The sequence below is a fragment of the Onychostruthus taczanowskii genome, unplaced genomic scaffold (genome assembly GCF_017590055.1).
Source record: "Onychostruthus taczanowskii isolate IOZ18803 unplaced genomic scaffold, ASM1759005v1 scaffold65, whole genome shotgun sequence".
Taxonomy (NCBI): Eukaryota; Metazoa; Chordata; class Aves; order Passeriformes; family Passeridae; genus Onychostruthus; species Onychostruthus taczanowskii.
In genome coordinates, this window is record NW_024504233.1 from 3,497,933 (window position 1) to 3,511,097 (window position 13,165).

The window sequence follows — 13,165 nt, forward strand, 5'->3', positions numbered from 1 at the left end:
CAACCTTCAAAACCACTATTAAAACTTGGGCACACTGACACAGGCCAGAACTTATAACCCACACACTCATAAAATCTATAAACTTTCAAGGAACTGCAGCTGAAGATTTACCTCTGACAGTTTCCACTGATACATGCAGGAACCTTGTGAAGCAAGTAAACAGTTTTTCTGCATTTGAAATACACCAAAAGAATTTACAGATGGAAATAAAAAACAGACACTAAGTTATTTTTCTTACAGATTTTCTGTACCACCTCATATCTTTCATTTTTACAAGAGAACTAGTATCTGCAATAAACTTTGAAACATTTGAGATTGTTCTTTGCATTTGCATTCTTATTTTTAAAATTATAAAATTCATGTTTAAAGAAAATCGAGCACAGTAAAAGTCTGGATGCATGGCCTGCCACTGTGTACTACCCACCAACAGGTTGTGCTGGATTAAATCTCATCCTCAAACCTGCCCTGTGTGATAGCATCACCACTGAAAGGAATGATCCAGAGAGAAGTCAATGACAGCTGAGCAATCACAGCATGTGCTGAGTTGGAAGGATCCACAAGCACCATCAGATGTTACCCCTGGATCACAGTCCCATTCAGACACCGTCGTTATCCTTGCCAAGTGCCTCAGCTCCACTCCAACAACTCCCTCCTCAGTGATCTGTGTTCTGTCCCTGCCTCAGAACCCTTGTGGTGTGCAGTCTCAATGCAAACCCAAACCTAGGACAGAAAACTACACAAGTGTGACTGAAGTATGCAACTGCTAGCAAAGTAAGCAGAACTGCCACCTCTCACAAAAATCCATTCATTACAAGTGAGCAACTCAGGATACGACATTTGGAGATTCCAGTTCGTGGTAGATTTTTCCACACATTAGCTGAACTGTAACCTACTTGGCCAGCATTTTCTTCAGGCAGGGATTTTAATTTTTCATGAACACATTGCTCTAATAAAGTACTTGGCATTAGTTATGGCTTTTGAATTAAAATGCATTCATGACATTAAATTTTAAAACCTCTAAGCCATTAATTTTGATCAGCTTTTTTTTCTTTTCTGGTACAGTGTTTGCAAGAATTAGCAACAAAGTGCATATTTCACCAGCAAAAGAATAAAGGCTGTACTAACAAAACTTACTTTTGCACGTCCCTGTAGAGACTGGCAATATTTATACACCAACTGCACAGCAAATGAAAGCCAAAAACAAATTTGCTGTTCCAAATTTGCTGTCAAATATAACATAATAGTTTAACTTATGATGAAGGGCAACTTAGCACACAATTTGCTATCTACATTTTCTTCTGAATTCAGAAATAAAAAGGTTTACAGCATTGCAGAACAATTCCATAAATTGTCTAGTTCAAGCACTGACTTTAGTACCTATTTGTAAAACCATCTTCCTACAAAAACTTCCAGGTAATAGCTAAATAGCTGAGACTACTCAGCTGAGGATGCTGATCTGCAATTTCTTCAGGTATGCAAGTCCCTGCAGTTGCCCTACTTTATCTTACAAAAAACTCCCCTTTGGTTTGCTTTGTTCAGACTAACCTTCAAAAAGCTCAAGTGAAAAGTATATTCAAAAGCTCAAATAGTATAAATCATAGGTATTTTAGTTTTTAATATAAAATCATTACTTCAGGTACAACTACTGGCCCCACTAACCCTGCTACTAAAAGCAATAATCACCTGCTGACAGCATGTGAGCCCAATCACAGACTTCAAACCAGTTCTGGACTTATCATGCTTCATCTCACTCATCTCATCCTCCTGAAACAGTGAAGAGTTATGACATTAAAAGTGTAGAACAGGAACAGCCAATTTGATATCTGATTCTCACGCTCGTGTCATTCTATTGTTCAATAAACTGCAGTCAGGGAAGTAGCTCAGCTGTAGCTGGACATTTTAATTGAATACAATTTACACACTTTATACACCTCTAAGTAGTGTGTTGAATTTGCTCAGCAAAAAGAAAGCAGCTCAGTAAAACAGATGTCTGCTCCTCCAGCTTCCTCACTTCTTAGTATCAGTTTTCTTTATTGCTCTACATTAACGTGCAGACAAATTAAGCATAACATAAATGTCTAAAATTCCAGCTGTGTTGCAAAATGCTGCTGTAAGGCTAAATTTTTAAGTCCAAGTAGTTTCATAATCTATGTGCAGTTATTTATGAAGGCAGCAGGAATGCTATTCTGACAACCTAATTAAACTTCCAATAATGTCAGCAGGAATCTGATTGCAAAATGGCTCATTTTATAAACATCACTACTTTTATGACTGACAAAAATATGCACAATCAGGTGCCAGCTCCTTCACAAATACATATTGTATAATTTGGGTCACAAACTGCTTGCCAGTACAAAATTTTAAGATGTTAAAGGTCTGTCCTCAACCCATAAAAACAAACACAGGTCACACAGATTTCATGGATATTGCTCTTCTGCCCACTCCATGGCCACGTAACGTCAGTAGTTTCAGAGGAGTTTCAACTGCCAATAAGTACATAAATCTCCATCTAAATCAAACCATCTCCTAGATACAATACTGGATGTGGAATTATACCTGCATTGAGAACACAAGTGAAGTACAGGATACAGAAAAGATAACTGTCCCTTGCCTATTGCAAACCCACTCTGTGGTCTGCATATCACACTGCATGTGAAGCACACACTTGTTCAAAATTTACTTTTCAAGCTGACTGCCTAGACGTCTCTTTAAAACAGCACAGGCCATGATGTACTTATTAAGTCTGAAAAAATGACATTTCTATTTGGAAATGCTCAAGTTGAAGAAGGCATACATGATATCTCACTGTTTAAAGAAGAAATGTGCTATAAATTGCTACCACGTGGTAGCAGCTACAATGCTGGAAGAAGCCATTACAGCTTTGCTCTGTACAGTACAGGTAAAACCAAGCACTCAGTGTTTCAGCCAGCTCTAGTATGGCATGGACACATTTCTAATAAGCTTGAGTACAAGGAAAACATGGTAACAGGGTACTGCCCAACTGCCCACACAAACAGACTTCCCAGAGGTTCTGCAGTGCCCAGTCTTCCCAGTCACCACACTGAATCCATTCCAAAATCCAGGGTCAGCTGCTTCTCATCTTGGGATTCACGGAGGGTTGCTTTGGTGGTTTGAGATTTTACAGTTCCATTAAGACCATTTGAAAATACAGTCTCAATATAGCAGGGATGGAAATATACAATTAAAAGTCAGACCTCACAGTCCTCATAAACTTAAGACATAGTTTTAAAAACCTGTTATGGATATGTGACTTGGGGTTCTATTAAAAATGAAGTTAACATCAAATAAAAACCAAAACAGAATAGGTAGAACATTTTATTTTTGTCAAACCTTAAATGTAAAGTATATTAAAAAAACATGGTTTGGAATTTCAAGAACAGGAATATAAACATGTATTTTCTATCCCAGAAAAAAAATCATGCAGGTGTTACAGTATTTGATCATTCTCTACATTCACTGGTATGCAACATCAACTTAACGTTATTCCATAGATTCAGAGATGCTGTAAATTGGTACAAATACCAGGATCCTCTGGCCTCACACTGTAGATGAAGCAAATCTGTTCTTTGGTAATTTGAGAAGGCTGATTTTCCATTCCAACGCAGGACTCTTGGGAGGCCATATTAGCCACTCAGCTCAGAAAATTACAACTCCTGTTGAGAGTCTGGGCTACTTTTGTCACAAGAAAATAGTATTAGAGGTATAAATGCAAAGAAGTTAAAATTATTCATTCCTTGTGGTGGCTGTTCCAGGAAAAAAAAAGAATCCAACTGTCTCCTCCTCTATTCATCATTTAATCTAGGTAACATTTAGACTCATATGCAAAGGTATTTGCTAGATGGGAATGTACACATGCATACTTTCAGTTTAAAGAAAGAGACGCGCGTGGAGAATGGCAATTTAGAGTTACCATGACTTGAAGGTATGCCTATAATAAATTTTCAAGATTTAGTAAACTGGGACATTACAAATCCAAAAAAAGAGTTAATAGATTTTTGATCTTCCCTTTTTCAACAAAGACTGACAGAATATACATATACAGGTTGACATTTTGATTTATCGAAAACAACTTTCACTTTGCTCAGTTTGCAAGTCCTATTGACTAAAATGTAATATCATTCACAACAAAATATTTTCAGTAAGTGAAACAGTAAGCAAAGAAACCCCAAACTAAGCTCAGAAGCTAAGTGGTTCAGAAAGCCTGGGAACACCTACGTGTGCCTCAGTGTGTCTGTAACTTTTTTGTACACTATATCTGCAGACACAGGCACACATTTATTTACACACGCCCGTGCGCACACGCACACACGCACACACACGTGGGGAACCCGCCGTGGAGATCCAGCTATCACCTACTCGGGAACAAAACACATTCTTTAAAAATGTGGCTAATTTAACAAAACAGAGAAGAAACTGCTGCTATCAAAATATACAATTTGGATTGCAGACTAGAAGGCTAACAACATTAAAAAAATAGTTTTAAGCAAAACCCCTTTGCTTCTGAATAACAGGTATCAACCTGCCATGGCATGAATCATCCAAATAAGATTTTATAAAAAGTTTAAACTGTGACCCTTCCTCATTTGTAAAGTTCTTGACATATATAGTGCGAGCTCTGGTCTCCAAACTGGAGCCCCTTCCATTTTTTTCAATCCATACTTCAGGAAATAAATGGCAGCTGAAGGATTTAGAATCTCAAGTGAGATTTGTGCTTTACCATATACCTGAAAAAAAATTAACAGAAGACAGCATTACTACCCTTGTGGCATTCACAGGAATTTTACTTGCAGGAATAAAACGCCCAGGCATTGTTAAAAGAGAATTCTTAGGGAATGAGAAAGTTGCCAGAGAGATGCAATGTGTTGTGTGCAGGATTTGTCCCAGTAAATAACAGCTGGCTACAGCCTTGCCTCGAAGAAAACTCAGCTTTCCAAGGCATTGCATGACCTCTAACATTGAAAGACTATTGTAAAGACAACTAGTTCATCTGGGAGTCCAGATATATTGTTCACCTGAGACTTTTAAATAGAAAGCCATGGAAAGTTTGATGATTGGAATAATTTTGACAATTCCCATAGGATTTTTCTTTTTCACTCAATCATTCAAGCATTTCACTGTGAATCAACATGAAAAATTAAACATTCATGAAACGCATGGGCTTCTCCCCTCCCTCAATATTTCTTCAACCGCTTCATGATAAAAAAGTTTCTTCTCTACAACATGAACAAGGTATTGCAGTGAACCTCCCCTTCAGGAGGGTTCTGACCCAGAGAATCAGAGTTAGAAATTGGGGAATCTTGGGACTAATCCATGACTAATGGTAACTACCCCTCCTTTAAATCCACACTTTGGAGATTATTACTTACAGTCTGTAAACATATATACCACTACATTTTATTAACTGTATCATCAGGGAAAATCAAAACAAGCATTATTTCCAAGCTAAATCACTGTTCAGATAGCCAAGTTGTAAACAATTCCCTGGTTGCCCGAACTTTTAATTCCCACCAAAACCATACAAGCACGAACATCAAGGACTTGCAGCAGGAGCCATACCTGTCCAAAGTTTCCCAGAAGCGTAGGAATACCGGCCTGTCCAAGTGTCTTTTGTGGTAGCTGAGCTCTAACACTGTTACATCCCATTTCTGTACGTTGGGATCCAGGCGCACTTCATCGTATTTGAGATGAAAAGCTTTAACTGCAGCAAACAGGAGAGCATTTGGTACAAACATGAAGACTTTAGTGTTTCTTTATTGGTCAAAGAAAATTCCCACCCCACTCTTCCTTTTTCAGAATGAAGCCTGAGAGTAAAATTAACAAACCCATAATCCAAAGAAGTCAACTACTCACTAAAGGGCACAGTTAAATACAGAGGTCAATGGCTCCCAGGCTATTCCAGGGTGAAGGGAAAGGGCAGCCCCTGCTTTTAGATGCACAGATTCCAAGGGAACAGCAGAAACACACTGCCAATTCAAGTACATTCTCTTTGAGAAACAAAGAAGTTCTTCCTGAAAAATCTCTGAGCTGTCAAAGAATTAAAAATAATAATCAAAAAGGTATTTCTGAGACCTATGAGTAGGTCTCCTAAAATAATCTGTAGAAGATTGATAGTAGAATGCCAGTGTAACCCCCAAATGCTGCATAAAGCATTCTGAGAAATTTAGTAACTGCCAATTTCCCCTGATCTAGTACTCAGTTAAAAAATGGTAAAATATTAACTGTTATTTTTCTCTTGGGAAGTATTGTCACATGTGAATTAGGTAAAGCCTAAGCATTTACACAGTGAGCATTAAAACCAACACATTTAAGCCTTGCACAATTCCTTAACCCAATCTGATGATTTTAGTGGTATTGGAACAGTAAAACAAGCCATCAGTCTTGTGGAAACTAGTTATTTTTAATGTCGTGCTTGTATCTTCTTCGGAGACCACACTCTTAATTTTGCCTTCCACAAAATCGGTTCTCTTTTCCAGATCCATTTGGGAACTTCCTAGAAGGTTGGTATGTGAAATTAGCAATTTTTTTTGTTGACAAACTAAAGAAATTATCATCTGACTTGTATCTCTGAGAGATAAATTTCCAGGCTTTGTGATTAAGAATACATACACATTATCTCCACTATACATTGTTGCACGTATTCATATAACTTCAGAAAAAACAAATGAAGATATACCAGGGCCATGCATTTACAGAAAACTCCATCAACACCTAACAGAGCCTCTGCATTCAAATTTAATGTTATTAAGCACAAGAGGATCCACTTCTGAACCTGAAACAAATCACTATTAAAGCTCCCTGATGTGCTCTGGGAGGAACACCTTTAAAATGGTAGTCAAAATGAAATATTTGTTCATGAAACTGACAGCATTCAAAACTTCATCACAAAAATTCACTTATAAATGTGAAATTAGGCTGGTTTGGTGCATGAACATGAAACAGGACACCATGCACAAGGAAAGCAAAGGAGCACAGTTTTAGAGACTCAGCTAATGAAATGTTCTGAGACAAAGCAATTGCTCCAATAAAATCAGTTTGGCAGGCTCTGGCCCAGTACACCTTTTATTGAGCAGTTCTTTCTGGTAAGCTACCTGCTTGTTTTCCAAGTGACAGCCTTCAACACTTGGTAACCACAACAGACCCAGAGACAGAGGAGAAATGCAAATTGCAGATGAAACAATGGACAGTTGCAAATCCCAGAAACCACATTTGTGAAGACTACTGAACACTGTAAACATGGCAAAACAATAGCTTCAATAAAAATAGATACATAAAACTGGACTGACACTGTCTGTGCTCCCTTCATTTACCTGTTTTCATTTTAGGGATGAGTAAAGTCATTAGGGAAAGCTCTGGAAATAAACTTTATCAGGAAAATGTTTTAAAAATACCATGCTTTGAGGAAACGGAATGCATTTCTAAATTGAAGATCCATTTCAATGTATGAATTAAGACCAGATATCCCTCTTTCACTTGAAAAATGTAAGAATTTGTACACCTTCAGCCTGAACTGTGCAGGCTGTGATTGTGATCTTTTGGCATGTTGAGACCAGGAATGTCAAAGCAAGTCAGAACAATTCCTACAGGCCGCCATGCATACGTACATAAAAATGATAAAATTAACAGGAAGCAGCATGTAACTGCTAGCTAGACCTTCAGTATTTCACTGCATTTTTCTTGGCTTTGCTTTTTGCATTTTCTCAGTATCTTTATTTTGAAGTGCTGTTACCTTCTTTCATTAGTCTCTTTTGTTAAAATCTCTCCTGTGGCATAGTTTTACTTTCACAATTACTTTCAGGCTCTTTCTCTCTTTCCCTGCTCATTCTCAATCCCTCTTTAACTGACTCATTCTAGTCTCTTGTTCACAGGCCCATCCTTAGCTTTCTGTCCCCATCATTGAGTTTTTTCCTTGCTGGTCACCAAAGTAGCATTTTCTTTCCAAATTCTACATCTGGAAAAGAGGGGCACACACAAAACCTGATCAAACCTCTCCTCATCACATTGACTGCAAGATGCCAGAACTGAACTAAGGTGGGTTTGGGTCTGTTGCCTGGTTTTTGAGGTTTGTGTGTGAGGGTGTGTGTGTGTATGTGTTGGTTATGTCTATATCTGAAGCCACAGGACACCACCAGAAGGTCTGTTTTCTAAAGCAACTCCAAACTGAAGAAACACAGAAGAGAAGCTGACAGACTCCTTAGATACTACGGCCCACCTCTCTGTCAGAGGGGTGAACTGTGCCAGAGCAGCGCCTCAAAGCATCACAATTGTGGGGACTCAAAAAACCTGTTCAGATCTATACACTGCTAACATCTAACTGACTGGAAACTTCAACTTTTTAAAACTCTGAGGTTTTTGTCAGACACCAGATCATATTTTCAACGCTTTCTTAGTGGTGCACTGGGTGATTAATGCTCTCTTCAAAATAGCACTAGAATGTGCAGCCAGCCTGTAAACCTGTTAGCTATGAATTGTAGGAATACACATTGTCTGCTCACCCTCTTTTTAGAAGATTGGAAAGCACATTTGTACACCAGCTATTTGTGACTCTTGCAGCTGACAGCTCTGAGAAGATTTCCATGAGCTTGCACAGATCAGAGCAGAACAATCACAAAGGGCATGGGAATATTTGCCATCGTGAGGAGCCCAAAGCCCAAAACCTGCTCAGACACCTCCACCCAACAGCACTTTGGCAGCACTCTGTCATGAGCATAAACACCCTACAGGAAACCCCAAACACAACAACAAACCCCAAACCAAGGAACAAAATAAATCCCTTACTTTTTGCAAAGATATCAACAGGAGATCCATCCGGCAGGAGCCAAGGCCAGCCCTTGAACTGCCAGGCAGGGCCCTGGACAAACACGGCCACCACGCGGTCCCTGGAACACACAGAGGGATGGGCATGGACATGGGCATGGCCTGGGACATGCCAGTCACCTGCTGTCCTAAACAGGCCATGTGCCTTAGCACAGCTGCTCCTTTTATAGAGCAGGAGAGAACATTTAACAACTACACCTCCAGCACAATTGCTTTTCCTCTTGTAAAGAAAAAAAAATCATTGCTGTGATTCCTCTGGGCTTTCAGCCCTGCCCCTTTGCAGAAGGTAGCTCAGTTTCTCAGGTTACAATTTTTAGAAGGCAGTGTTTATTTGTGGTCATCATTAACTTGCTTTTGAAAAATGCTCCAACATTTTCAGAGATAATCTTCTGCAAACGGCACTTGAAACTGAGATGCGCAGATTTAAAAGCCTTTATTCTCAACACTGCTGACTTCCAGGCTGAAAATTAGTGAGAACCAACAGATGCTAAATTTCTGCAAAGTGAAATTTCAGCTATTTTAAGAGTACACAACCATTACCTGTGGTCTAAGAAAATAAATTTGTGATTAAGCTTTTGTATTAGTAAAATTTTAAAAACCCCACCTTTGAGAATAAATGACCTCCCCACAAATGGTCTATCTTTCTCTTGAACAGTTACATCATCCAACCACAGTTCTTACCTACCACAACAAGTAATTACCTCTTTAATCTAATCCCCAAATTTAATCTATCCTTAAATCCACTAAATCCCAAATGAAAAAGAATAATCAAGGTGAAGTTTTGTGGTCTGGGTTTTGTTGTTTTTGGGGTTTTTTTTTGCAGGTTTTAGAATGGCTTCCTTGGGCAAAACCAAGATTAAAAAACCATACACCACTTCACGTCTTTGGTCAGAAGTACTTTACAAAGTAGTTTAGATGGTCCCTAAAGATTTGATCATTAAATATTTTAAGTGCTATTTAACATTCAGAACTATAAATCCACTGATTTCTGATTAGTTCGAGTCCTAAATACTTGAATAATTGATTTAGGAACAGAATCTTTAAAAGTATTCTTCTCCATTAAAATCAAATTTGGAAATGACAAAACCACCAAATATGTCATTGTCCACGTCCCACATCTTCTCACTTGTCAGGAAGAAGTAAAAATGCTGCATAATGCATGTCATCAAATAACAAAAAGATGTCAAACAACAATAAAAACTTCTCCAGAGTTTTTCCATTCAAAGAGAGCTATTTTTTATAGCCTTGTAAAATGGACTACAGAGCAAATAATCCATTTCCAGCTTTTTCATAAAAGTAAAAACTATCTACAATTCCCTTTCTGTAACTAGGGCTCGTCCTTCAGAAGTAAAATTCCAATAGTTCCAATACTGGAATCACAGTTCAGTCTTTACTGTCTGATGTATTTTCTTTCTACAATTATTAAAAAATATGGCATTTCAGTTGCTGATGGCCTGCAAAAGCATCTTCCCAACAGACTCTCCCTCAGAAAGCAGACAGGAGAAGAGGAGTTTTCTTGCATGTCATGGTTCAGTGACTTGCACGTTACACCACCACAAACCAGAACAATAATATGAACATTTCTATTGGAATTTCTGGAACATTTCTGGCAAACCAAATAATATTAAATGTGCTGCTCACACTATTAAAATATGAAGTGTTGCAAGTTTTAAAGATCTTTTAGATTAATTTAGTTTCATCTTATTTTCAGCTGAAGACTCTTTTACAGTTAATAAAATGAAGACTTCATTTTTCAGTAGATTTCAGAGCATTTTATTGCTTCCAAATTCTGCATTGTCTGGGGTAAGAAATGTTTTAAAGGAGAAATGTTCTTACCAGTCCTGTGGCATGAGTTTCAGAGGTTGATCCACGACCCGGTAAGGGACAGTGACGCTGACTGTGGTTCCCCCCGGCTGCATCTGGTCCTTCCTCCTCTGTATTAGAGTCTCATTCTCTCGTTGACAGCCCTGCTTCTTCTTCTCATCTGATGGTACAAACCTTAGGGAATAACAAACCCCTCAGTAGACAAGGGCAATTTACTTGATGGAAGCAGCAGGAAAAGTAACAGCTTTATCAGAGCTTGGCATTAGTGACAGCAGCCACTGAAGCCACCTCGTTCTCACGATCCCTAGTCTCCACCACCACTCATTCAGAACATCAAAAAATGTAAGAATATTATTTCAGAAGGCCTCATGATAAAAACAGTCACGCTAAAAGGTCCTCTGTGCCTCAAAAATACAGCTTGACCCATTCTTAGACATTTGGGGCCTTACACAAGACATTTGCAGATGAGGAGCCAGACCACAACCTGCAAACTGACCACAACTCTTCTTTTTAGTGACCAAGGGTAACCTGGGCATTAAACCAATTGCTTCCAGGAGCAAATTTTAAGAGCTCTTGGACCCATCAGAATTATTGCCAATTAGAATTTTCTCAAGAAAGCTGAGATTTTTTTGGTCAAAAGTGGTTTGAGTGAGGTTTTATTTTTTTAGAGGATGGTGATTTTACATTATAATTATGCATCTGGTTACCATGATGCATGATACTACAGTTTTTGGGGTTTCTTTCTTAATAGATTCTGTGATGGAATAAGTGCTTGTAAAATCCAGATAATGTGGCCCTCATGTCATATATTACCTCCATATGACAAAAATAAATGCTAAGATGTGACACAGCTTTCCTTCCTCCAAATAATTACAGATCCTTAATCTTTCAACCCTCTCACCTTAAAAAACAACTGCAATTGCATTTCAAGGCCCTCTTCTTTATGGGAATAATAAAATAGCCAGAACAGGTCTCAAAACTGGCATCATAAATGAGAGAGCAGTGTGGGCCTTTTTATTGATAAACCTCAGTGGATTTTGAGATAGAGAAAAGAAAGTTACCAGAGTCATGCCTTTCACAGAACTGGAAGTGTGTCATGGAAAGGGAAGCTGATGTGACCAGCAGCACCTTCCAGGCCAGCACAGGAATAGAGTTCAGGCCTGTGTTCTAATATTCTATTCAGAACCACCCAGCTGCACTTCAACCCTGTCTGCTGCTGACATTTCATTGCCAAAGCTTCTGATGAAAATAAAACTCTGGTTCCCTTAACTGCAGTAGTTAGCAGGAGGATTTGTGGTACATTTTAAAAGCACAGTACATAGCTGGTAACATTTCTCTTCATTACAGTGCACATGGTGCTTTTGAGCAGTTTACTACATTTTTTGCTTAAGTTGTTTGCAGCATTTCTATTTGTTCTCTTCAATTTATTTTTATTTGAATACTAAAAACTAAATTTGAATGTGCTTTAACAGGCAGACTGCACTTCCTATTGTTTGATAAACAGGAAAAAAGAATGCAAGATTGAATATGAAGAAAAGTTCATTATTCAGTCAACTTTAAAACACTAGTTTTCACTACCTGTTCAGTTCAGTAAGAAAATGGCATTGAGGGGGAGGGAAACAAACATGTTTTAAGCCAGCAGGTGAAAATTGTCAGGAAACCTCCAAGCAGAACTGTTTTACTTGTAAATTAAGAGATGATATCCCCTCTTACTTCTCATGATTTAACAGTGTTTCAGAAACAGTCACAAGCAATTTCTGAAATGCGTGTCCAAATGCATTCAATTGATACAACTGCACTAGGAAATTAAAAAAGCCCAACACCTGCTAATAACTATGAATGGTGCATTAAAGCTGACTAGAGCTGCACATACTGCAAACAGAAAAGGCATCACAGGTGTTAAATGAGCAGCTATAAATTAAATTATGTTTGTCTGTCTAGTACAGGTGAAACACCATCATTCTAAAGGAAATAGACAAAAAAGCTGTACAGAACACTGGGAGAAAAGTACATACTGGCCACCTAGAATATATTTTTTAGGAACTCAAATAATAATTTATCTAATAACTGAAGTAATTAGCAAACAGTTAACATTTACATACATTTTATCCATCACAACAGACTGACACATACAATTGCACACTACACAGAGGCATTCAACTGAGCTCTGCACTGGAAAAAGCCTCCCAGTATGGCACCAGAATTTAAGTATTTCTCATCAATTTGCTAATTTAAAAACTCCAGAATGAGGTGCCTTTATCATGAGCACTCCTAATGGCCTTTCCTGCCAGTGGATCACAGGCTTTGCTTTACCAACAGTAACTGATGGGAAACTCTGTAACCTAAAATCAGGATTTGCTTGGTGGTCCTTCAGCTTTTAAGAAAACTACTAACGAGTTTCTTCTTCTCATCACCCATTAGAGCCAAAGGAATCTGGGCTGAAAAGAATGAAGATAAATTTAAAAAAAAAAATTAGAGAAACAAGCCCTTAAACACCTTTTATCCA

The 13,165-nt window shown here is 38.2% G+C and overlaps 1 protein-coding gene across 2 annotated transcripts in view; it reads right to left on the reverse strand.

The window, feature by feature from the left end:
* Positions 1-2,721: 2,721 nt before the first annotated feature.
* The window catches only part of CDC73 (cell division cycle 73), a 102,443-nt gene continuing 91,999 nt past the window's right edge, over positions 2,722-13,165 (reverse strand). Inside the window, exons 14-17 of one of the 2 annotated variants that reach the window (XM_041420643.1) lie at positions 10,672-10,833; positions 8,797-8,897; positions 5,578-5,719; positions 2,722-4,745 (exon numbers count right to left, since the gene is read on the reverse strand). In XM_041420643.1, the coding sequence (XP_041276577.1) occupies positions 4,709-4,745; positions 5,578-5,719; positions 8,797-8,897; positions 10,672-10,833 (442 nt within the window). In that variant the 3' untranslated portion in view covers positions 2,722-4,708. The other variant, XM_041420644.1, reaches the window with a different exon arrangement.